Source organism: Oryctolagus cuniculus, chromosome 2 (genome assembly GCF_964237555.1).
Source record: "Oryctolagus cuniculus chromosome 2, mOryCun1.1, whole genome shotgun sequence".
Lineage (NCBI taxonomy): Eukaryota > Metazoa > Chordata > Mammalia > Lagomorpha > Leporidae > Oryctolagus > Oryctolagus cuniculus.
In genome coordinates, this window is record NC_091433.1 from 52,036,903 (window position 1) to 52,062,967 (window position 26,065).

Below are 26,065 nucleotides of genomic sequence, written 5' to 3' on the forward strand. Positions count from 1 at the left end.
TATTTTGCATTCTCACCAATAAGTGCATAAAGTTCCCTTTTCTATACATCTGTTACCATTTGTTATTATTATTTTTTTGATAACAGCCAATCTAATTGGAGTGAGATAATATCTCTCACTGTGGTTTTTAAAAATTAATTTGTATATATTTATGTTTATTTTATTTTTATTATAAATTTATTATATTTAAAATATTTTCATTTTATTTGAGAGGCAGAATGACACAGGAGTGGGAGAAACAGAGAAAGAGATATCTTTCATCTGTTGGTTCACTCCCCAAATGTCTAAAACACTTGGGTTGGGCCAGGCTTAAGCCAGGAGTCAGGAATTCCACTATCCATGTGAAAGGCAGAGACAGAAGCACTTGTGCCATATTCTTCTACCTTCCCAGATGCATTATCAGGGAGCTGGATTAGAAGTGCGGCAGCCAGGATACAAATCAATGGGATTCCAATCAGCCAGGACTCAAATTAGGGGATTCCATCCCGTGAATGTGTTTTTTTTTTTCTTTTTTTAAATTTTATTTAATCAACATAAATTTCCAAAGTACAGCTTATGGATTACAATAGCTTCCCCCACCCATAACTTCCCTCCCACCCACAACACTCCACTCTCCCACTCCCTCTCCCCTTCCATTCACATCAAGATTCATTTTCAATTATCTTTATATACAGAAGATCAATTTAACATATATTAAGTAAGGATTTCCAGTTTGCACCCACACAGAAACACAAAGTGTAAAATACTATTTCAGTACTAGTTATAGCATTAAACTCCTCAGAGTAATTGTGTATTTTTTTTTATTTTCCCTCCCACTCAAACCCCTCCCATCTCCCGCTCCCTCTCCCATTCCACTCACATCAAGATTCATTTTCAATTCTCTTTATATACAGAAGATCGATTTAGTATGTATTAAGTAAAGATTTCATCAGTTTTCACTCACACAGAAACACAAAGTATAAAATACTGTTTCAGTACTAGTTATAGCATTACTTTACTTTGGACAACACACTAAGAACAGATCCCACATGACAAGTAAGTACACAGTGACTCCTGTTGTTGACTTAACAATTTGACACTCATGTTTATGGCGTCAGTAATCTCCCTAGGCTCTAGTCATGAGTTGCCAAGGCTATGGAAGTCTTTTGAGTTCGCCGACTTTGATCTAATTTAGACAAGGTCGTAGTCAAAGTGGAAGTTCTCTCCTCCCTTCAGAGAAAGGTACCTCCTTCTTTGATGACCTCTTCTTTCCACTAGGATCTCACTCACAGAGATCTTCCATTTAGGTCTTTTGTTTTTTTTCCAGGGTGTCCTGGCTTTCCATGCCTGAAATACTCTCATGGGCTCTTCAGCCATATCCGAATGCCTTAAGGGCTGATTCTGAGGCTAGAGTGTTGTTTAGGACATCTGCCATTCTATGAGTCTGCTGTGTATCTCGCTTCCCATGATGGATCGTTCTCTCCCTTTTTTATTCTATAAGTTAGTATTTTCAGACACTAGTCTTATTTATGTGATCCCTTTGACTCTTAGACCTATCAGTGTGCTCAATTGTGAACTGAAATTGATCACTTGGACTAGTGAGATGGCATTGGTACATGCCACCTTGATGGGATTATATTGGGATCCCCTGGCATGATTCTAACTCCACCATTTGGGGCAAGTCAGCTTGAGCATGTCCCAAATTGTACATCTCCTCCATCTCTTATTCCTACTCTTATATTTAACAGGGATCACTTTTCAGTTAAAATTTAAACACCTAAGAATAATTGTGTCTTAATTACAGAGTTCAACCAATAGTACTAGAACAAAACAAAGAGAAAATACTAAAATGGATAAAGTATTACATTGTACATCAAGAGTCAGGACAAGAGCTGATCAAGTCACTTTCTCATAGTGCCCATTTCACTTCAAAGGGTTTCCCCTTTGGTGCTCAGTTAGTTGTCACCGATCAGGGAGAACATATGATATTTGTCCCTTTGGGACTGGCTTATTGCACTCAGCATAATGTTTTCCAAATTCCTCCATCTTGTTGCAAATGACTGGATTTCATTGTTTTTGACTGCTGTATAGTATTCTATAGAGTACATGTCCCATAATTTCTTTATCCAGTCTACTGTTGATGGGCATTTGGGTTGGTTCCAGGTCTTAGCTATTGTGAATTGAGCTGCAGTAAACATTAATGTGCATACTGCTTTTTTGTTTGCCAATTTCATTTCCTCTGGGTAAATTCCAAGGAGTCGTATGGCTGGGTTGAATGGTAGGGTTATATTCAGGTTTCTGAGGAATCTCCAGACTGACTTCCATAGTGGCTTAACCAGTTTGCATTCCCACCAACAGTGGGTTAGTGTCCCTTTTTCTCCACATCCTCTCCAGCATCTATTGTTGGTAGATTTCTGAATGTGAGCCATTCTCACCGGGGTGAGGTGAAACCTGATTGAGGTTATAATTTGCATTGCCCTGATGGCTAGTGATCTTGAACATTTTTTCATGTGTCTGTTGGCCATCTGGATTTCCTCTTTGAAAAATGTCTATTGAGGTCCTTGGCCCATCTCTTAAGTGGGTTGTTTGTTTTGATCTTGTGGAGTTTCTTGATTTCTTTGTAGATTCTGGTTATCAACCCTTTATCTGTTGCATAGTTTGCAAATATATTTTCCCATTCTGTCGATTGCCTCTTCACTTTCCTGACTGTTTCTTTAGCAGTACAGAAACTTCTCAATTTGATGCAATCCCAATAGTTAATTTTGGCTTTGACTGCCTGTGTTTCTGGGGTCTTTTCCAAGAAGTCTTTGCCAGTACCTATATCTTGCAGGGTTTCACCAATGCTCTCTAATAATTTGATGGTGTCGGGTCGGAGATTTAAGTCTTTAATCCATGTTGAGTGAATTTTTGTGTAAGGTGAAAGGTAGGGGTCTTGCTTCATGATTCTGCACGGGGAAATCCAATTTTCCCAGCACCATTTATTGAATAGACTGTCCTTACTCTAGGTATTTGTTTTGAATCCTTGATCAAATATAAGTTGGCTGTAGAAGTTTGGATTGATTTCTGGTGTTTCAATTCTGTTCCATTGGTCTATCCATCTGTTTCTGTACCAGTACCATGCTGTTTTAATTATAATTGCCCTGTAGTATGTCCTAAAATCTGGTAGTGTGATGCCTCCGGCTTTGTTTTTGTTGTACAAGATTGTTTTAGCTATTCGAGGTCCCCTGTGTCTCCATATGAATTTCAGCATCATTTTTTCCAGGTCTGAGAAGAATGTCTTTGGTATTTTAATTGGTATTGCATTAAATCTATAAATTGCTTTTGGGAGAATGGACATTTTGATGATATTGATTCTTCCAATCCATGAGCATGGAAGATTTTTCCATTTTTTGGTATCCTCTTCTATTTCTTTCTTTAAGATTTTGTAATTTTCGTCGTAGAGTTCATTAACGTCCTTGGTTAAGTTTATTCCAAGGTATTTGATTGGTTTTGTAGCTATTGTGAATGGGATTGATCTTAGAAGTTCTTCCTCAGCCATGGCATTGTCTGTGTATACAAAGGCTGTTGATTTTTGTGCATTGATTTTATACCCTGCTACTTTGCCAAACTCTTCTATGAGTTCCAATAGTCTCTTAGTAGAGTTCTTTGGATCCCCTAAATAAAGAATCATACCATCTGCAAAGAGGGATAGTCTGAGTTCTTCCTTCCCAATTTGGATCCCTTTAATTTCTTTTTCTTGCCTAATAGCTCTGGCTAAAACTTCCAGAACTATGTTAAATAGAAGTGGTGAGAGTGGGCATCCCTGTCTGGTACCAGATCTCAGTGGAAATGCTTCCAACTTTTCCCCATTCAATAGGATGTTGGCCGTGGGTTTTTCATAAATTGCTTTGATCGTATTGAGGAATGTTCCTTCCATACCCAGTTTGCTTAGAGTTTTCATCATGAACGGGTGTTGTATTTTATCAAATGCTTTCTCGGCATCTATTGAGATAATCATATGGCTTTTCTTCTGCAGTCTGTTAATGTGGTGTATCACGTTGATTGTTTTGTGAACATTGAACCATCCCTGCATACCAGGGATAAATCCCACTTGGTCTGGGTGGATGATCTTTCTGATGTGTTGTTGCATTCTATTGGCCAGAATTTTATTGAGGATTTTTGCATCTATGTTCATCAGGGATATTGGTCTGTAATTCTCTTTCAATGCTGCATCTTTTTCCGGCTTAGATATTAAGGTGATGCTGGCTTCATAGAAAGAATTTGGAAGGACTCCCTCTTTTTCGATTGTTCTGAATAGTTTGAGAAGAATTGGAGTTAGTTCTTCTTTAAATGTCTGGTAGAATTCAGCAGTGAATCCATCTGGTCCTGGGCTTTTCTTTGTTGGGAGGGCCTTTATTACTGTTTCAATTTCTGTCTCAGTTATGGGTCTGTTTAGGTTTTCGATGTCTTCCTGGTTCAATTTAGGTAGGTTGCATGTGTCCAGGAATCTATCCATTTCTGATAGGTTTCCCTGTTTACTGGCATACAAGTCCTTGTAGTAATTTCTGATGATTCTTTTTATTTCTGTGGTGTCTGTTGTTACGTTTCCTTTTTCATCTCTGATTTTATTGATTTGGGTCTTTTCTCTTCCTTTTTTAGTTAGTTGGGCCAATGGGGTGTCAATTTTGTTTATTTTTTCAAAAAACCAGCTCCTCGTTTGGCTGATTTTTTGTGATTTTTTTTGTTTTCAATGATTTATTTATTTATTTATTTTTTGACAGGCAGAGTGGACAGTGAGAGAGAGAGAGAGAGAGACAGAGAGAAAGGTCTTCCTTTGCTATTGGTTCACCCTCCAATGGCCGCCGCGGCCGGCGCGCTGCAGCCGGCGCACCGCGCTGATCCGATGGCAGGAGCCAGGAGCCAGGAGCCAGGTGCTTTTCCTGGTCTCCCATGGGGTGCAGGGCCCAAGCACTTGGACCATCCTCCACTGCACTCCTGGGCCACAGCAGAGAGCTGGCCTGGAAGAGTGGCAACCAGGACAGAATCCGGCACCCCGACCGGGACTAGAACCCGCTGTGTCGGCGCCGCTAGGCAGAGGATTAGCCTAGTGAGCTGCGGCGCCGGCCCTCAATGATTTCTTTTTTCTTTTCTTTTTTCTTTTTTTTTTTTTTTTTTGACAGGCAGAGTGGACAGTGTGAGACAGAGACAGAGAGAAAGGTCTTCCTTGCCGTTGGTTCACCCTCTGATGGCCACCGCGGCGGGCGCACTGTGGCTGGCGCGTCTTGCTGATCTGATGGTAGGAACAAGGTACTTATCCTGGTCTCCCATGGGGTGCAGGGCCCAAGGACTTGGGCCATCCTCCACTGCACTCCCTGGCCACAGCAGAGAGCTGACCTGGAAGAGGGGCAACCGGGACAGAATCCGGCGCCCCGACCGGGACTAGAACCCGGTGTGCCGGCGCCGCAAGTCGGAGGATTAGCCTAGTGAGCCGCGGCACCAGCTTGTAATGTTTTTTTGGATTTAATCCTGTTGATTTCTTCTCTGATTTTAATTATTTCTCTTCTCCTAATAGATTTGGCTCTGGTTTGCTGCAGATTTTCTAGATCCTTGAGATGAATTGAAAGCTCTTCTATTTGGTGCCTTTCGAATTTCTTGATGTAGGCACCTATTGATATGAACTTTCCTCTTAATACTGCTTTTGCTGTATCCCATAAGTTTTGGTATGTTGTGCTGTTATCTTCATTTACTTCTAGAAAATTTTTGATTTCTCTTTTAATTTCTTCTATGACCCATTGTTCATTCAGGAGCATGTTGTTCTATCTCCATGTGTTTGTGTATGCTCTAGGGATTCCTGAGTTGCTAATTTCCAACTTCATTCCTTTATGGTCTGAGAAGCTGCATGGTATGATTCTAATTCTTTTGAATTTGCTGAGACTTGCTTTATGGCCTAGTATGTGGTCAATCCTAGAGAAGGTTCCATGTACTGCTGAGAAGAATGTAAAATCTTTAGCTGTAGGATTGAAAGTTCTGTAGATATCTGTTAGATCCATTTGGGCTATAGTGTCATTTAAATCTACTGTATCCTTGTTGATCTTCGGTCCTGTTGATCTGTCTATTTCTGAGAGTGGAGTATTGAAGTCCCCCAGTACTATTGTATTGGGGTCTAAGTCTCCCTTTAAGTCCCTTAACAAATCTTTTAAATAAACCAGTGCCCTGTAGTTAGGTGCATATACATTGATAATTGTTATATCTTCCTGTTAAATTGATCCCTTAATCATTATATAATGCCCTTCTTTATTTCTCCTAACAGTTTTTGTGGTAAAGTTTATGTTGTCTGATATTAAGATGGCTACGTCCGCTCTTTTTTCATTTCTGTTGGCATGGAATATCTTTTTCCAGCCTTTCACTTTCAGTCTGTATGCATCTTTGTTGGAAAGATGTGTTTCTTGTAAGCAGCAAATAGATGGGTTTTGTTCCTTAAGCCAATCAGCCAATCGGTGTTTTTTAACTGGACAGTTCAGGCCATTAATGTTCAATGTGACTAATGATAAGTGGTAACTTTGCGCTGCCATTTGCCAGATATTTTCTAATATATGCTTTGAATTCCCTGTGATCTTTTGCTGTGAGCTTTCCTTCCTTTACCTTCTTTCATATTGATGACCGTGTTTCTGTGTTTCTGTGTGCAACACATCTTTAAGCATCATTTGTAGGGCTGGACGAGTGGCGGCAAATTCTTTCAATTTCTGTTTGCTGTGAAAGGTCTTTATTTCACCTTCATTCACAAATGAGAGCTTTGCAGGATATAATATTCTGGGCTGGCAGTTTTTCTCTCTTAGTACTTGGGCTATGTCTCGCCATTCCCTTCTAGCTTGTAGGGTTTCTGATTAGAAGTCTGCTGTGAGTCTAATTGGAGATCCTCTGAGAGTAATCTGACGTTTATCTCTTGCACATTTTAGGATCTATTCTTTATGTTTCACTGTGCTGCCTTTAATTACAACGTGTCGTGGTGAGGATCTATTTTGGTCATGTTTACTAGGGGTTCTATGAGCTTCCTGTATTAGGATGTCTCTGTCCTTCTCCAAACCTGGGAAATTTTCTGCTATTATCTCACTAAAAAGGCCTTCTAATCCTTTCTCTCTCTCTCCATGCCTTCAGGAACTCCTAGAACCCGAACGTTGGGTTTTTTAATAGTATCCTGTAGATTCCCCACAATATTTTTTAGGTTTCTGATTTCCTCTTCTTTTCTTTGGTTTGACTGTATCCTTTCCAGTTCTCTGTCTTCTAAGTCCGATATTCTCTCTTCTGCTTCACCCATTCTGTTTTTAAGGGTCTCTAATGTGTTTTTCATTTGATTTATTGATTTCTTCACTTCATTATGATTTTTTGTCACTATCAGTTTCATGTTCTACTAGTTGTTTCATTTAATTTTGATTCCTCCTTAATATTTCATTTTTGCGAGAAAGATTTTCTATCTTGTCCATTAAGGATTTCTGTAGTTCAAGAATTTGTTTTTGAGAACTTCTTAATGTTCTTACCAATTTTTTGAGATCTGCTTCTTGCATTTCTTCTATCTCATCATCTTCATAATCTTGAATTGGGATGTCTTTTTCATTCGGGGGCGTCATAGTGTCTACCATGTTCTTATTACCTTGGTTTTTGCGTTTGTTGTTTGGCATATTGGAGATATTCTTTGTTTTCTTCACTGTGGTGTTTTTTCTTGTTATATTTTGACTCTAGATTAAGTGGACTGTCTGTTTTTGATGGAGCCTTAGAGGCTTGAGATGGGTGTGGCCTGAGAGTTCTGTTTGGTTCCTCAGGGTCAGGGGTGTGCCAAAGGTGACACTCCCAGGTTAGGCGCGGCAAATCTCTCTCTCTCTCTTTTTTTTGATTCAAAAGGGAAGTAATTCCACACAGCTGAACGGAACTGGAGGTAGTTAGCAGGCAAATGAAATACCCACAGGAGCCAGAGATCGGAAGTTCTTTCCCAAGGACCACACAGGGAATCTGTTCTGCCCTCAGTGTGGGCTAAAATTCTCCTGCAATCTCCCACTGGGTTGCCAAGGTTACCGAATTGTAGCGTCTCTGGAGAGCACTCAGGTGAATTCCGTGAGTTCTCTCCCCTGCCGTCTCTTTTTTCACATTCTCAGTTCAGTAGCACCAGAAATTCACTGGGTCCTAATCTCCTGATAATTCACCCCCTCCAGAATCAGGTTTTTCTGCTAGGCTCAGGGCCAGTGCAGACCTGAGGTCGTCCTGCTTATGACGTATGTCCAAGATAGCGCCTGCTCTTTGTCTCGCCTTTGAGAGGTGAGCGGAGAGAGAGAAACTCGTGTCTGTATCGGTCACTTTTTTTTTTTCTCTCTCTCTCTTCTAGTTAGCCTGGTGAACTTTCCCTCACGGGGTCACTCCCTCTAGTCTCCTCTTTTCGCTTGCCTGCTGGTGTCTTGGGCTACTGAGGTTCGGCTCATTTCACGTTCCAGCGCTGGTGTGTTGAGTCTGCCGCTGGTGTCCCGAACTGTGGGCTCCCACGCTCTCCACGCAGGTCCACTGTGAATCACGTGTTCTGGAAGAGTTTCCTCTGCTGTTTCTTCCCCTACTCTTCCTTGAACCTGCAGTATCTCCACTTTTATTAAACTGTCTCTCCCCGGACTATCAGTGTGCTCCCTTCCTATTGCGCCATCTTGTCGCTCTCTGAATGTGGTTTTGATTTGCATTTTCCTGTTGGCCAGTGATAGTGAGCATTTTTTTTTATATTTTTCATATATTTTAAGAATTGCTTTTAAAAAGGCAGTTGGGGTAGACATTTGCTTTTAATTGTTTTATGAGTATACTGGCCTAGTCTGATCTGTGGTTCTCTGCAGGAAGAATGGCTTTCTATGGAGGGATATATCCTTTTGAAGCCACCCAGTTGTCAAAAGAGGGTATCAATTCTACCAAGTGGCTCATTTGATTGTTATAGTTCTCCATTCTAGGGGCAAAGCAAAATAACAGTATGTTCACATAGTAGACAACCAAAACTGAACCCCCAACCAGCCACATTGTTTCTGAACTGAATGAAAAAATCTACTGAAACAATTCTTATGGAGAATCCTCTGAGGGGTGAACCATCTGGGTATGACTAGAACTGGTATCATACTCTTCAACAGATCTACTTAAATGGAATTATTCTCTGTCCTCATGTCAGTAATTTACACCATGAATGCATTATAAGAAACAGCTCAATTCTTGGACACATACAACCTATCTAAATTGAGCCATGAAGACATAGAAAACCTAAAAAGAACCATAAACAAGACAGAAATTGAATGAGTAATAAAGACCCTCCCCACAAAGAAAAGCCCAGGACTGGATGGCTTCAGTGCTGAATTCTACCAGACATTTAAAGAAGGACTAACTCCAATTCTTCACAAGCTATTCAAAACGATTGAAAGAGAAGGAATCCTCCCAAATGCTTTCTATGAAGCCTGCATTCAACTTAATTCCTAAACATGATACAACAGAAAGAGAACTACAGACCAATTTCCCTGATGAACACAGATGTAAAAATCCTCAAGAAAATACTAGCCAATCAAATCCAATAACGTATCAGAAAGATCATTCACCTGGACCAAGTGGAATTCATCCCTGGTATGCAGCAATGGTTTAACACTCACAAATCAATCAATGTGATATATCACATTAACAAACTGAAGACCAAAATCCCTATGATCATCTCAATAGATGCAGAGAAAACATTTGATAAAATACAACATGCTTTCATGATGGAAACTCTAATATTGGGAATAGAAGGAATATTCCTCAACACAGTCAAGGTAATTTATAACAAACTCACAACCAGCATCCTATTGAATGTGGAAAAGTTGGAAGCATTCCCACTGAGACATGGAAACAGACAAGGATGCCCACTCTTACCACTGCTATTCAATGTCGTCTTTGATTTTAGCCAGGGCCACTAGGCAAGAAAAAGATATTAAAGGAATACAAATTGTGAAGGAGGAAGTCAAACTACCCCTATTTGCAGATGACATGATCCTATACTACACATAGGGGACCCAAAAGACTCCACTAAGAGACTACTGGAACTCACAGAAGAGTTTAGTAAAGTGTCAGGATATAAAATCAACACACAAAAATCAACAGCCTTTGTATACACAGACAATGCCATGGCTCAGAAAGAACTTCTAAGATCAATCTCATTCAAAATAGTTACCAAAAAGATTAAATGCCTTGGAATAAATTTAACAAAGGATGTCAAAGATCTCTATGATGAAAATTATAAAACATTAAAGAAATAGAAGATCATGGGGGCTGGTGCTGTGGTGTAGCAGGTAAAACCACTTACTGTAGTGCTGGCATCCTATATGGGCACTGGTTCAAGTCCTGGCTGCTCCAATTCCAATCCAGCTCTCTGCTATGGCTTGGGAAAGCAGTGAAGATGGCCCAAGTGCTCGGGCCCCTGCACCAATGTGGGAGACCTGGAGAAAGTTCTTGGCTCCTGGCTTCAAATTGGCACAGCTCCGGCCACTGCGGCCAATTGGGGAGTGAACCAGCAGATGGAAGACATTTGTCTCTCTCTCTGCCTCTCTTTCTCTCTGTGTATAACTCTGACATTAAAATAAATGAATAAACCTTAAAAAAAAGAAACATTAGAAGATACAAAAAATGGAAAAATTATCAAATGCCCATACTATTGAAAGTAATTTACAGATTCAGTGTGATACAAGTCAAAATATCAAGGACATTCCTCTCAGATATAGAAAAAATTATGCTGAAATTCATATGGAAACATAGGAAACCCTGAATAGCTAAAGCAATCTAACATAGCAATAACAAAGCCAAAAGTATCACAATATCAGATTTCAAGACAAACTACAGGGCAGTTGTAATCAAATCATCCTGGTACTGGATGGATACATCCTGGTACTGGATTGATACATCAATGGAACAGAATAGAAATGCCAGAAATCAATCCAAGCATCTACAAGCAACTTATCTTTGACAAAGAAGCTAAAATCAATCCCTGGAGTAAGGACAGTCTCTTCAACAAATGGTGTTGGGAAAATTGGATTTCCACATGCAGAAGTATGAAACAAGACCCCTACCTTACACATTACTCAAAAAAATCCACTCAAAGTGGATTAAAGATCTAAATCTATGAACTGATACCATCAAATTATTAGAAAATATTGGGGAAACCCTGCAAGATATTGGCATTGGTAAAGAATTCTTAGAAAAGACCCCAGAAGAACAGGCTATCAAAGTCAAAATTGACAAATGGGATTACATCAAATTGAGAAGCTTCTGCCTTGTGAAAGAAACACTCAGAAAAGTGAAGAGGCAACTGACAGGATGAAAAAAATTATTTGCAAACAATGCAAGTGTTAAAGGATTAATAACCAGAATACAAAGAGATCAAGAAACTCAACAACAATGAAACAAACAGTCTAGTTAAAAAATGGGCAAAGGACTTAAACGGGCATTTTTTAAAAGAGGAAATCCAAATGGCCAACAGACACATGAAAAAATCCTCAGGATCACTAGCTGTCAGGGAAATGCAAATCAAAACCACAATGAGATTTTACCTCACCCCTGTAGAGTGGCTTTCCTACAGAAATCAACAAACAACAGAGGCTGGCAAGGGGGCAGGGGTGGGGGGCGGGGGGATGTACCTAATCCACTGTTGGTGGGAATCTAAACTGGTATAACCACTGTGTAAGACAATATGGAGATACCTCAGAAATCTGAATACAGACCTACCATATGACCCAGCCATCCCACTCCTGGGAATTTATCCCAGGGAAATTAAATCATCATATGAAACCCCCATGTTTATTGCAGTTCAATTCACAATAGCTAAGATATAGAATCAACCCATATGCCCATCAGCTGAAGACTAGATAAAGAAATTATGGGATATGTACACCATAGCATACTGCACAGTGGGGAAAAAAAAACCAAATCCGGTCATTTGCAACAAAATGGATGAAACTAGAAAACCATCATACTTAGTGAAATAAGCCAGTCCCAAAAGGACAAACACCATATGTTCTTTCTGACCTGTAATAACTAACAGAACACCTAAAAGGCAATCTTTAGAAGTGAAATTGACACTTTGAGAGCAACAGCCCTTATCTCAACTGTTGAGGAACAATGACTTTGAACAGCTCTTATCTCAACTGTTGAGGAAGAGTTTTTTTTTTCATACTATTTAATGAATTCTTTACTCGACCCAGAGTTAATCATAAGTATATAAAGTTAATTGAAAATAGATCTTAGTAAAAAAGTAAGAATGGGAATAGGAGAGGGAGGAGGAAGAAGGGTGGTAGATGACAAAGTTGCTTAAAAGAAACAGATATGATTCCAATATAGACTTTGGCACAATGCATATTATATAAGATTATCAATTGACACTTATTATTCTGTTTCTCTGAAATTTATTTAAAATATAAAGACATGTAAGGAAATCTTACCTTCTTGATAGGCTCCATCTGCCATGACTAAATGAAGAATCTTGGCATAAAGATGCTGATGTTCATTTCCCAAAATGTTCTGAACTATTGTTTTACAAATCTCAATATTTTCATCTTCATCTTCATGAATAGCCTTTGCCAAAATACCAAATAGAAATTAATATTTGAAGATTTCTTTTCTCTAAATGGAGTCTTCACTATTTATAATAAACCTAATGAACAATAAAAGCCATCAACTATCTCTCATATTCAAACATATCACATTTCAACAGTAAATGTTTTACCTTTATTTTTTCATAAACCTCAAAGAATTTTTCAAATCCCATTTCCTGCTCCAGGTGAAGTCTCAGTTCCTCTAAATGGTTAAAGACACTATCATATTCACACTCACTAGTGGTCTCACCATCACTGTTATCTGAAAACATAATCAAAAGAAGATATTAAGAAATACAATAATAAAAAGAATTCTGTGACAAGTGAATAATGCCATTGAAATAGATGACTTCTACTTTCCATATAAATAGTGTTTGTCATTTTAATTTTGGTCATTTATATAAGTAATCAAAGTAGATATAACCTGTCTAAAAAGAAAATTACTTTGGGAATCTTTAATGGATGTAATAGTAAAATAGATTAGAATAAAAACACCCCTACAGATGTCTTTTAATTTAATGAAAAGAGGAAAAAACATGCATGTTCTGGATTGAAACAACCACTCCTAACTGCTTCTTTGAAAAAGCTGATGGGGCCAGTGCTGTGGTTCAACTGCTTAAGCCACTGGCATCTCATATCAGAGGTCTGGTTTAAGACCCAGCTGTTCTACCTCTGATCCGGCTCCCTGTTAAGGTACCTGGGAAAGTGGCAGAGGATGGCCTGAGTGCGTTGGCCCTTGAAATCTACATGGGAGACTAGGATGGCAGTCTAGATTCCTGGCTTTGGCCTTGCCCAGCCTCAGCCATTGCAGCCATTTTAGAGTGAACCAGCAGATGGAAGATCTCTGTCTCTCCTCTCTAACTCTGCCTTTCAAATAAATCATTTTTTAAAAGTTGATAATACAAACTATAACATGAAAAAGTTTACAGAGGGCAAACAACGGAAAATGCACATCCTGAGGCTTTAGGAGAACACTAGAAAGTATTATAAATGCCCAATATGTTTTACAATGTTCATGGCTCAAGATACTTGAGAATAATATTAATTTTCACAGCTCTTTCAAATAAATATAATGTAGTTATATGTATGTTAGGGATAATGTTATGAACACAATAGTTTCCAAACAAAAAAAAAATCAAGATTTAAAAACTCCTTTCAGTATTAACCCCACTAATCAACCACTATATGTAGTGGAAGTTCTCTGTAAAACAAAGTGCTAAGAATACTGTTACTATTTTTATTACTGAAAAAACTCTCAAGAAATGGAGAACAAATAAATCAAGGAATGGAGAACAACAGAATTAAAATATGCCAAAAATCCCTGCCATAATTAATGGGAAAGAAACGGAACACCTGTACTTGTATGCATATTTGCATGAAAAGAAAAAGAATGAAAAGGAACAAAGATGGGGGGGCCTGTGCCACGGCTCACTAGGTTAATCCTCTGCCTGTGGCGCTGGCATCCCATATGGGCACCGGTTCTAGTCCCGGTTGCTCCTCTTCCAGTCCAGCTTTCTGCTGTGGCCCAGGAAGGCAGTGGAGGATGGCTCAAGTGCTTGGGCCTCTGCACCCACGTGGGAGACCCGGAGGAAGCTCCTGGCTCCTGATCGGCGCAGCTCCACCCGTTGCGGCCATTTGGGGAGTGAACCAACGGAAGGAAGACCTTTCTCTCTGTCTCTCTCTCACTGTCTGTAACTCTACCTCTCAAATAAATAAATAATAAATCTCAAAAAAAAAAAAAAAAAAAAAAGAAAGAAAAGGAACAAAGATGGAAGCATGTCTCAGGTTTATTTAAAGTTGGAAATGGTTTATATCAGGTATCAGAAAAATATACTCTCCTGGAAATGTTTGCACACACTGTGAAAGGAAAAGGCCCACAGCCGTGATCACACACCTGAGTGCCATTCTTCATTCAGTGCACTTTCACTACTGGGATTGTCATCCTCATCTGCCAGATCTGTCCCATTTGCAGTGTGCTCTACATCACTGTTCTTTAAGACCGATTCTTCCTCCTCACTATATTCTTCACTAGGCTGTTCCCTAAGTAGCTGTTCCATTGAGGCTTGAAGCTCTTGTAAATCTGTGTCAGTTTCTTCAAAAACACTGCAATTTTAAAAATTAAACATCAGTAAAACTTTACTTCACTCTTAAATTTGACTTTAACTCAGTATGTATTCACTCCATGCTACTTAAAAATGTTAAGAGTAGATAAAAAGAAATCTGAAAAAGCCTACACAGTTTTTAATCAATGAAATGAGGATGAATACAATTGATAAATACAGAACATGACACATACTCTGGAATACATAATCCAGGAAATGACGTGTTAAAATGTTCATCAGTTGCCAATAAGAATCATAAAACCATAAATATTACTCCCTGCTTACAATTTGAGACAATGTTTTGATATTTTCAGAGTTCAGACTTAAGATTTTCACTTGCTTTCTACAATAAATATAAAATACTCAGCAGAATCTTCATATAGTTGCCTAAGAGTTGTATCTTTACAAAGGCTTTCCATAATAAATGCCCATTGCATATTTCAACTTTTAGAAATGGAAATATTTAAATTTATGTTTGGGCTAAATTAAATAAAATGGCAACGAGAAACCCTAAGATGCTTAATCTTAAAAATGTTTCTAAAATATATAATAACAAATAGACTTGCCTGTATAATTAGAGTATCCTACCCATCATAATCTTACTGGAGAATCTTATTTTCAAGGCATTTATCAGGATATTAATTCTATTTCCATGGGATTATAAATGTTGGAATGAACTAATTTATACATAAAATAACTTACATTTATATAGTACTTTCTTAAGTAATTTTAGCCTATTATTTAAAATTTTATCCACATAAAGTTCATTTTTGAGACATGAAAACTGAATCAGAATGTCTAAATTACTCAAAGTCACATAGTCAATCAATATATGACAGAGGACTGAAATATACTTTTTAACCACTTCTACAATACCCAAGAAATGTACTTAAAGACTTTTTCCTCTTATGATATGCTTCTTTTCCCTAAAGTGACATGCAAATGCAAAAGCTTATAGATTGAGAATTTAAGTTAATGAAGGTTCTAGAATATACATTAAGACTTCTGAAAGAGATTATGTATCAAATTTGAGGATTTCATTGAACAGAAAAATTGATAAAATAGGACAAAAGGACCAAGTAAGGCCTTCTAAATGTCTAGACTCAAGCAACCATTTACTAAAGAACTAAAATATAAACAGTATTACACAAGATCTTAAATAAAATTTCTATTCATAGAAAAAGAAATATGAAGAAATATCTTTATACTTATGTGTACAAACTTCTACAGTTGGACTTAGTAGCAGCTATAGAAAAGGAAAGCATCTAATCAGAATGAGAGTCTCATCTTTTCAATCATGCCATTAGTTACATTTAACATAATACTTAATTATAAGACTGACTAAATCATGCATGTCTACTTTGTAATATTACTACAATGACTAAACATTTGCCTTGCTGATAAAATCTTCTAGTAGCCAGATTAGAGAAAGTAGGGCCCTGTATAGATGGTATTCAAGTTTGTGAGGCTGCTAAGCCTATCATTGTAAGAAAAACATGAGAAAATTATGTTTTATGAAATTAACATTCAAAAACCCCTTGAGCTACTTTAAAATCTAGCTGTACATTCACATTTTGGTTGGCGTTCTTATATTTCGAGTAAAATTTGGACCAAAATTATTTCCCAAAGAGAAACATCCAGTGAAAATTTTCTGTATAGATATAGAATAACTATTTTTTAAAGTTCATTTTCAAATAATACTAAAGGATTCTAACTTAAATTTTAAAATGAAATGCTGTCATCAACTAGAAACTAAAAGAACACAAATAGCAAATAAACTACAGTTCACTTTAATAAAAATTGATCTTAGGAAAATTTTGGGAAAACAATTAGCATTCTACCAGCTATAAAGTTGCTGAAAGTTGTGTCTTCCATAGGGTTAATAATAACACAAAAGTAAAGTTCTTGGGGCTGGTGCTGTGGCATAGCAGGTAAACCGGTGACCTGTAGGACTGGCATCCCATATGGACACCAGTTTGAGTACCAGCTGCTCCACTCCTGAACCAGCTGTCTGCTATGGCCTGGAAAAGCAGTACAAGATGGCCCAAGTCCTTGGGTCCCTGCACCCGTGTGGAAAACCTGGAAGAAGTTCCTGGCTCCTAGCTTCTGACTGGCACAACTCTGGCCGTTGCAGCCATTTGGGGAACGAACTAGCAGATGGACAACCTCTCTCTCTCTCTGCCTCTGCCTCTTTGTAACTCTACTTTTCGAATAAATTTATAAATCTTAAAAAAAAAAAAAACAAACAGCAAAATGCTTAATGAACAATGTCAAGTAAAACAAATAAAGATGTAAAAATTTTGACTCCAAATTGTAGGTTCACTAGTAAAGATCTACAGAACTTAATGAGAAATGAAAAAAGATAACCTTCCAAGAAAAGACAAGCTTCATTACAAATAAGCAAGACTGAAGAAAAAACAAAACGTGCCAGATGCAATAGTCCTGGTTTATGTGTTATGGAAGGAAAAGTTGTGAAACTGATATAATGCCCTTAATCAGATCACAATAAATGTTCTATAAAAAGGCAGAGGTAAAAAATATCATAAATAAATTTATAAATGCTAACATTTTATAGCTTATTCTTCAAGCAATTGGAACAAAAGTACCTTCTTGAACACTTTAGAGTGCTCTGGTTTTACTTCCCTAAAAAGTTTCTAATACTGTTTCAGGGGCTAGAGGGCTGATGACCTAAGGTTAACAGGGCACTGGGAAATGTATACTATAAAAGGATATTCATGGATTTCAAAATTTTTGCACCAAAAGTAAACTTATCTTTAAATTCCACTGTTTTCCAGAGTTTTTTGAAGCACACATATATTACCTAAGGGCCCTCACTCCAAGATCTCAAAGTGTTCTTGTTAAATTTCCTTCCTGGATTCTAATTCTCCATAAATCACAAGGAAAGGAATCATAAGAATGCAATCAAATTACACATAGAACACACATCTACACACTGGCATGTGTGCACGCACACATACATCTACACACACAGAACAATTAGTTTACCTGTTAACTCCCTATTGATATAGTTTTGATATCCCACATGGCAGGAGGTACATGTGGAGTTTTCTGGTCATTTTCCTTGGGAATTGTAGAGTATTAATTACTTCACAATTTTCCATTGTAATCCCTGTGTCAAGTGGTGGTGATCCAACATTAAATAGTCATTATCCTACTAAAATTCATTCATTTAACCAGTATTTATAAACACCTACCACGTGCAGGTCAGTATGCTGGATGTTTAGTGGATAAATGGACAGGAAACAGTGAATACAGCAGAAACCATTTTCCTAAATTCCTCAGTTGAGATTAAGTTACATTATATTTAGACATTATTAAGCTTTGCATTACTGTACTTTAAGTTGTGAAAAGTGAAAGTGGTAATGGAAAGTCAGTTACAGACATATTTTTCAAAATTACCTAGGTAAGCCACCTTCTTTAGAAATTTTTACATAAATGGAGAAATTATACTAATGCTAGTATTTCATAATGGCATAAGGGCAGTATGCTCACATGTCTTCAGAATCAGAAGGTCCTTCTTTAATGTGTTCATCTTCAATTTCATCTATTTCAAGACTGTCATGGCAAACATCTCCTACAATGGGAACATCCATCAGGGTTCTGAACAGCTTTGAGAGATCTGGAAGTGAACATGTTCTCAGCATCTAAAAAATGTGAACAAAGTCCTAATTAGGAGTAAGAATATTAAGAATAAAGATGAAAGAAAAAACTGGAGCTAACAATAATTTTGTTATTTTATTTAGTATAGAGATCATACACAGAGCTAGGGATTTGCATCTGATTACCCCCAAGTTAGAATCTAATTCTCTTGAATTTCAGTTCTACTTTTCCTCAGATAAAACTTGTTAAGTTATGCTTGAGTTTTGATGTCACCTTTAAAAAGTGGGGAGAGGTGTTTATTTAGGTAAACATATGGAATGAAAAAGGAAATAAATCTCTCAGAAATCAGATGGTGAACTGTCCATTCTCTGCTTCTCATTCATGGCGCATATTGTTTCTGTTTCATGTAATTCTGCTAAGTATTTCTCTCACCTTCCTAATGATGAACTATCCCCAAATAATCTTGTCCATATGCTGGAGGGATTTAGTCTGAAGCTCAGTTAAACACGATCACACCAAATTGGCAGCCCTATTTATCACCTAATCATAGGAGCTGCCTGTTGGGTAGACAATGCTGGTCAAACCAAGGCATGAAATTAGTATAGAGAAGACTAAAACTGCTTTCCTGAGCAAGGGAGTATAAATGAAGCCTCTCCCATTGAGGGGAATCACAGAAAGGACAAAGGTTTTGCTGTCAGTGCTGAGAATCATCTCTGACAGCAGAGAGAAGAAACCCAGCCAACTGAGTTGAGAAAAAACAATGCACAGTTGAAGTGTTGAAAATTTAATGTATGTAGGATAAGAACAGGGATAACAGGAATAGCCGCTGTCTACCAACCTTTCAACAATTAGAATGTGATGGATAGACAGAGCTATGAAACAAATAACTACATACATAAATCTCTGTGTGGGCTTCACCCTAAAGGAATCTGTGATATTTGAAACATGACTACTAAGTCCCTGATAGGAGCCTTACGCCAGATGGTAGACTGTGAGGAAAACACATCGTTTAGCACATTAATGAAAATTTATATACACAGCCAATTTTATTGGTACAATCTGCTTTTGAGAACAATAAAAAGGATAGATTTCCATTATTTGACCATAATTTATACCCAGCTGTTGGTGAAGCTGGTAGAGATACACTATTGTTAAAGTACTTCACGGCAAGGAAAGTGTTTCTTTTGATGACTTTCCCACTGTCAGAACTACTTACACTTGACTTGTTTATTATTTTAACACTTTGAACTCCATATATTATAAATCAGCAGTATGTAAACAGATACTCATGAAGTTTTGTTGCTTATCCATAAAAATAAACAGCACACATGCACTATACACCTAAATTTGAGGGGACTACACAGAAAGACTTTTTAAGGTTGTGACACATTTTACTAAGTCCTGGTAAAATAACCTCAATTCCAGTTTATTCCTTTCATTATTAAAGTAACTTTTACACGCCAGCATAAAATAAGATAGTTAGGAATAAATTTCAAACGTTTATGTACTTTGACAACTGGCCTCCTGGAATGAGCTTAATAACCACCCAATAAAAAAATCCCTTAAGTTCACTGTGTTCTTGAATATATTGTGAAGTTTTGTTAGGATACTCATCTCAGAAAGCTTCCATGTAAGAACACTTTCCATTCTATAATTCTGATTCTACTACTTTTTCATATTATTTAAACAGTATTCTATACTTTTAACATCCACACAAATCCTCCTGAAAATAGCTCATCCCTAACATGTTCCCTTAGATCTGACCTCATTTATAGATTTTTCTCTACATTCTCTACACCATAACTTACACAGCTAACATTTGATACCACTGTAAGATCAAACTCAAGAGCAATATTTTAGGAAACTTTAAAACATTTTTTAAAAAGCTGTATTTATGAGGTCAGTGCTGTGGTGTAAAAGGTTAAGCCTCTGCCTGCAGTGCCAGCATCCCACATGGGCACCAGTTCAAGTCCCAACTGCTCCATTACAGATCCAGCTCCCTGCTAATGTGCCTGGAAGGAGTGGAAGATGGCCAAAGTCCTTGGGCTCCTGCACCAATGTGGGAGACCTGAAGAAGCTCTTGTCTCCTAGCTTTAGCCTGGCCCACCCCCAGCCATTGCAGCCATTTGGGGAGTGAACCAGCTGATGGAAGACCAATTCATATTCATTCATTCATTCATTCAATCTCTTTCCCTCCCTCCCTCTCTCTCCCTTTCAAATAAAAATAAATAAATCTTATAAAAAGTTGTATTTATTTATTTTAAAGCCAGAGAGAGAGAGAGAGAGAGAGAAAGACTGATTGATTGATTTTCTATACTCTGGTTCACTCCAATACCCACAATAGCCAGGTTGGATCAGGCCAAAATCGGGAGCCAGGAACTCCATCTAGGTCTCCTGTGTTGCTGACAGAAACCCAAGTACTTGAGCCATCATCACTGCCTCCTACGTACATTATCAGGAAGCTGGATTGGAAGCAGATGTGGGACTCAATTCCAGGTACTGTGATATGGGTTTTGGGTGTCCCAAGAGGCAGTATTATCTGCTTCACCATAACACCAGCCCCAAAACATTTTTAAGCATTTTAACTTTCATTCACCTTCTTTGAAAAGCAGAGAGATGGAGAGAGGCAGATCTTCCATCCACTGTCATTTCCCAAATGCAGCATCCAACAGCTGGCCAGGCTGAAGCCAGGAGCCTGGAACGCCACCCAGGTCTCTTACATGGGCAACGAGGACTCCAGTACTTGAGATACCATCCTGCGTTCCAGGATGCACATTAGCAGTAAGCTGGCTGGGAAGCAGAGTAGCCTGGACCCAAACAAGGCACCTCAACATGGGATGCAGGTGTCTCAAGCAGCAACTTAAGCTGCTGCACAAATTGATTTGAAACATTAACTTAAAAAAATGTGTACTCTTACCAAAGATAAAAATTATAGAAGTTATATAAGAATGCATATTTTAGTAAATCAAAAGAGGACATTTAAGGCAATTTTCTATTTGTGAATTGTATATTAATCTTTCTCTTTTCCCACTCTGCAGATGCTGCAACAAGAAAAGAAATTCTCAAACTTTCAGAGAGGAAATCAATTCTAAAAATAAATGCTCAAATCTTCATAGAGGTCAATCTTCTGCTTTTATCTCCAGAAAGAAAAGTATCAGCAGAATATACTGGTGTCTCTCCATCCTTTATTTATGCTCCCTTAAGGGAGGCAGGACTAAATGACTGAAGGTAAACCTGAGAGAAGGCACTGATAAAGTGCACACCCTTCCCTACTTTATGTCTCACCTGCCATCAAGGATGTGTATCCTGTCTCCCTTCTGCAGCCTTGGGGTAGATACACTTAGGTCACACCTATGCCTGCATCCAGAGGCACGCTGGGTCTACCTCTCAAATCTCCTAGCAACTGGAGCTTGACAAGTAGATTACAAGACCCATCTATCTGCTGCCTGCAAGAAACACACCTCACCAACAAACATACACATAGACTAAAAGTGAAAGGATGGAAAAAGGTATTCCAGGCTAACAGAAATAAGAAATGAGGAGTAGCTATCCTAATTACAGACAAAATAGACTTTAAGACAAAGACTATTAAAAGAGACAAAGGAGGGCATTATCTAATCATTAAGGGATTAATTCAACAGGAAGATGTGATTATCATAAATGTATATTCACTCAATGCTAGTGGACCTGACTATTTAAAAGTATTATTAATGGATATAAAGGGAGACATAGGCTACAATACAGTAATAATGCATTTTCATCAGTATTCAGATGAACTAGACAAAATAATCAACAAAGAAACAATGGAGCAAGTCTACAATATTGACCAAATAGACCTAACTGATCTCTACTGAACATTTCATCCCGAAGCTGCAAAATACACATTCTTTTCATCAGTGAATGGAACTTTCCCTAGGATAGACCATATGCCAGGCCATAAAACAAGTCTCAACAAATTAAAAAATAATTGAAATCATACCATGTATCTTTTATGACCACAAAGGAATGAAGCTAGAAATTAACAACGTAAGAAACTCTAGAAAATATGCAAACACATGGAGACTGAAAAACATACTCCAGAATAAACAATGGGTCATAGAAGAAATCAAAAGAGAAATAAAAAAATTCTTAGAAATAGATGACAACATAACAGTTTAAAACTTAAGGATTACAGAGAGCAAAAGCAATGTTAAGAGGGGAGTTTATAGCAATTAGTGCCTACATCAAGAAACTGGAAAGACATCAAATAAATTATCTAACAATGCATCTCAAGGATTTAAAAAACAATAAACCAATCCTTAAATTAGTAGGAGGAAAAAAATAATTAAAATTGGAGTATGGGGGCCGGCACTGTGGCATAGAGGGTAAAGCTGCCGCCTGCAATGCTGGCATCCCATATGGGCACCAGTTTAAGCCCCAGATGCTCCACTTCTGATCCAGGTCTCTGCTGTGGCCTGGGAAAGCAGTAGAAGATGGCCCAAGTTCTTGGGCCCCTGCACCCTCGTGGGAGACCCAGAAGAAGCTCCTGGCTCCAGATTGGCTCAGGTCCAGCTGTTGCAGCCATTTGGAGACTGAACTAGCAGACGGAAGACCTCTCCCTCTCTTTTAAAGATTTATTTATTTATTTGAAAGTCAGAGTTATACAAACAGAGAAGGAGAGGCGGGGGGTGGGGGTGGTCTTCCATCTACTGGTTCACTCCCCAATTGGCCACCAATAGCCAGAGCTGAGCCGATCCAAAGCCAAGAGCTTCTTCTTCATCTCCCACATGGGTGCAGGGGCCCAAGGACTTGGGCCATTTTCTAATGCTTTCCCAGGCCACAGCAGAGACCTGGATCAGAAGTGGAGCAGCCGGACTTGAATTGGCTTTTGGGATGCTGGCGCTGCAGGCAGCAGCTTTACCCACTATGCCAGAGCGCCAACCCTGGAAAACCTCTCTTTTTCTCTTTGCCTCTGCCTCTCTGTAACTCTGCATTTCAAATAAGTAAATAAATCTTTAAAAAAATTAGAACATGAGTAAAAAGGAAGTAAAGAAACAAACTAAAATGATACAAGATATCAATGAAATGAAGAGCTGGTTTTTGAAAAAATAAGCAACATTAATATATCATCGACCCAACTAACAAAAAAAAAAAAAGGAAGGGGGAGTTGGGAGAAGACCCAAATTAATAAAATCAGGTATGAAAAAGGAGATGTTACTGGAGATCACAGAAATAAAAAGAATCATCAGACTTACTAAAAACAGCTATATGCCAACAAATTGAAAAATTCAGAAAAAAATGGATTTCTTTACTCACAAAATTTTCCAAAATTGAGTCATGAAAATATAGAAAATCTAAATAGACTAATAACCAAGACAGATATCGAATCAGTAACATAGACCCTCCCAACAAAGAAAGGCTCAGGACCAGATGGCATCTCTGCTGAACCTCACCAAACTTTTAAAGAACTAATCCCAATTCTTAAATTATGAAAAAAACTTGAAAGGGAGGGAATCCTCCTAAACTCTTCCTATGAAGCCAGCATCACCTCAATTTCAAAACCAGAAAAAGGTACATTCTTTGCATGTAATATGCTTTTTTCCCCCTCTGGATTTCTTCAGATTTTATCACTGGTTTCAAGCAGTTTGATTATAAAATGCTTTGGTACAGTTTATAGATGAATGCATATATCTATATATTTATAATACTCTGAGTTCCTTAAATTCAGACTTATAAACATTTATGTAAAAATTCTCAACAAAATACTAGTGTATAGAATCCAACAACATGTCAGAAAGATCAGACCAAGTGGGTTTATCCTGCTATGCAGGATTGGTTCAACATATGAAAATCCTATGGGTGGCAGGAACTCTATCACTTATCATTGACACTTCCTGGGATCTGTATTAGGAAGCTGGGAACTAAACCCAAGCACTCTGTGACATGGTATGGGAGATCCTATCCAGGCATTGCTTTTCAATGCTTATTTATTTTCATCTAGTTGAATGGTAGAGCAACACACACACACACACAGAGAGAGAGAGAGAGAGAGAGAGAGAGGGAGAGAGGGAGAGAGGGAGGAGAGAGAGGGAGAGAGGGAGAGAGGGAGAGAGGGAGAGAGGGAGAGAGGGAGAGAGGGAGAGAGGGAGAGAGGGAGAGAGGGAGAGGGAGAGGGAGAGGGAGAGGGAGAGAAAGAGAGAGAGATCATTCATCTTCCAATTCACTATCCAAATGACCACAACAGCTAGATAGCTGGACTAGGCCAAAACCAGGCACCCAGAACACCATTCTGGTGTTCCAAAGGGTCAGTAGGAGCCCAAGTACTTAAGCCATCATCTGCTGCCTCTCAGGATGTATTAACAGGAAGACGAATCAGAAGCAGAGGTGCTGGCAATACCAGATTTCAGGACACACTACAGGGCAGTTGTAATCAAAACAGCATGGTACTGGTACAGAAACAGATGGATAGACCAATGCAACAGTATTGAAACACCAGAAATCAACCCAAACATCTACAGCCAACTTATACTTGATCAAGGATCTAAAACCAATTCTTGGAGCAAGGACAGTCTATTCAATAAATGTTGCTGGGAAAACTGGATTTCCATGGCAGAAGCATGAAGCAAGACCCCTACCTTCCACCTTACACAAAAATCCACTCAACATGGATTAAAGACTTAAATCTACGACCCAAGGCCATCAAATTATTAGGGAACATTGGAGAAACCCTGCAAGATATAGGTACTGGCAAAGACTTCTTGGAAAAGACCCCAGAAGCACAGGCAGTCAAAGCCAAAATTAACTTTTGGGATTGCATCAAGTTGAGAAGTTTCTGTATTGCAAAAGAAACAGGCAAGTGAAGAGGTAACCGACAGAATGGGAAAAAATATTTGAAAACTACGCAACGGATACAGGATTAATAACCAGAATCTACAGAAAGAACAAGAAACTCCACAACAACAAAGCAAATAACCCACTTAGGAGATGGGCCAAGGATCTCAACAGACATTTTTCAAAAGAGGAAATCCAAAGGGCCAACAGACACATCAAAAAATGTTCAGGATCACTAGCCATCAGGGAAATGCAAATCAAAACCACAATGAGGTTCCACCTCACCCCGGTGAGAATGGCTCACATTCAGAAATCTACCAACAACAGATGCTGGCGAGGATGTGGAGAAAAAGGGACACTAACCCACTGTTGGTGGGAATGCAAACTGGTTAAGCCACTATGGAAGTCAGTTTGGAGATTCCTCAGAAACCTGAATATAACCCTACCATTCAACCCAGCCACACTACTCCTTGGAATTTACCCAAAGGATATTAAATTGGCAAACAAAAAAGCAGTCTGCACCTTAATGTTTACTGCAGCTCAATTCACAATAGCTAAGACGTGGAATCAACCTAAATGTCCATCAACAGTAGACTGGATAAAGAAATTATGGGACATGTACTCTATAGAATACTATACAGCAGTCAAAAACAATGAAATCTGGTCATTTCCAACAAGATGGAGGAATCTGGAAAACATGCTGAGTGCAATAAGCCAGTCCCAAAGGGACAAATATCATATGTTCTCCCTGATCAGTGACAACTAACTGAGCACCTAAAAAGAAAACCTGTTGAAGTGAAATGGACACTATGAGAAATAGTGACTTGATCAGCCCTTGTCATCACTGTTGATGAACAACGTAATACTTTATCCTTTTTAGTTTTTTGTTGTTGTTGTTCTACTTAATACCAGTGGTTGAACTCTGTAATTAATACACAATTATTCTTAAGT

General features: G+C 38.3%; 1 protein-coding gene across 18 annotated transcripts in view; it reads right to left on the minus strand.

The window, feature by feature from the left end:
- NEK1 (NIMA related kinase 1) overlaps nucleotides 1-26,065 on the minus strand; it is a 209,821-nt gene that overhangs the window by 14,903 nt on the left and 168,853 nt on the right. For 15 of the 18 annotated variants that reach the window (XR_011386263.1, XM_070068291.1, XM_008249738.4 and 12 more), the window contains 4 exons: nucleotides 18,197-18,348; nucleotides 14,476-14,684; nucleotides 12,713-12,843; nucleotides 12,429-12,561 (listed from right to left, as the gene is read on the minus strand). Coding sequence is in view for 14 of the 18 variants with exons in the window: in XM_070068291.1 (XP_069924392.1) it covers nucleotides 12,429-12,561; nucleotides 12,713-12,843; nucleotides 14,476-14,684; nucleotides 18,197-18,348 (625 nt within the window). In the remaining 4 variants the exon portion in view is untranslated. Of the gene's footprint in view, nucleotides 1-12,428; nucleotides 12,562-12,712; nucleotides 12,844-14,475; nucleotides 14,685-17,689; nucleotides 17,814-18,196; nucleotides 18,349-26,065 lie in introns of all 18 variants that reach the window. The other 3 variants (XR_011386262.1, XR_011386261.1, XR_011386260.1) reach the window with 1 other exon arrangement.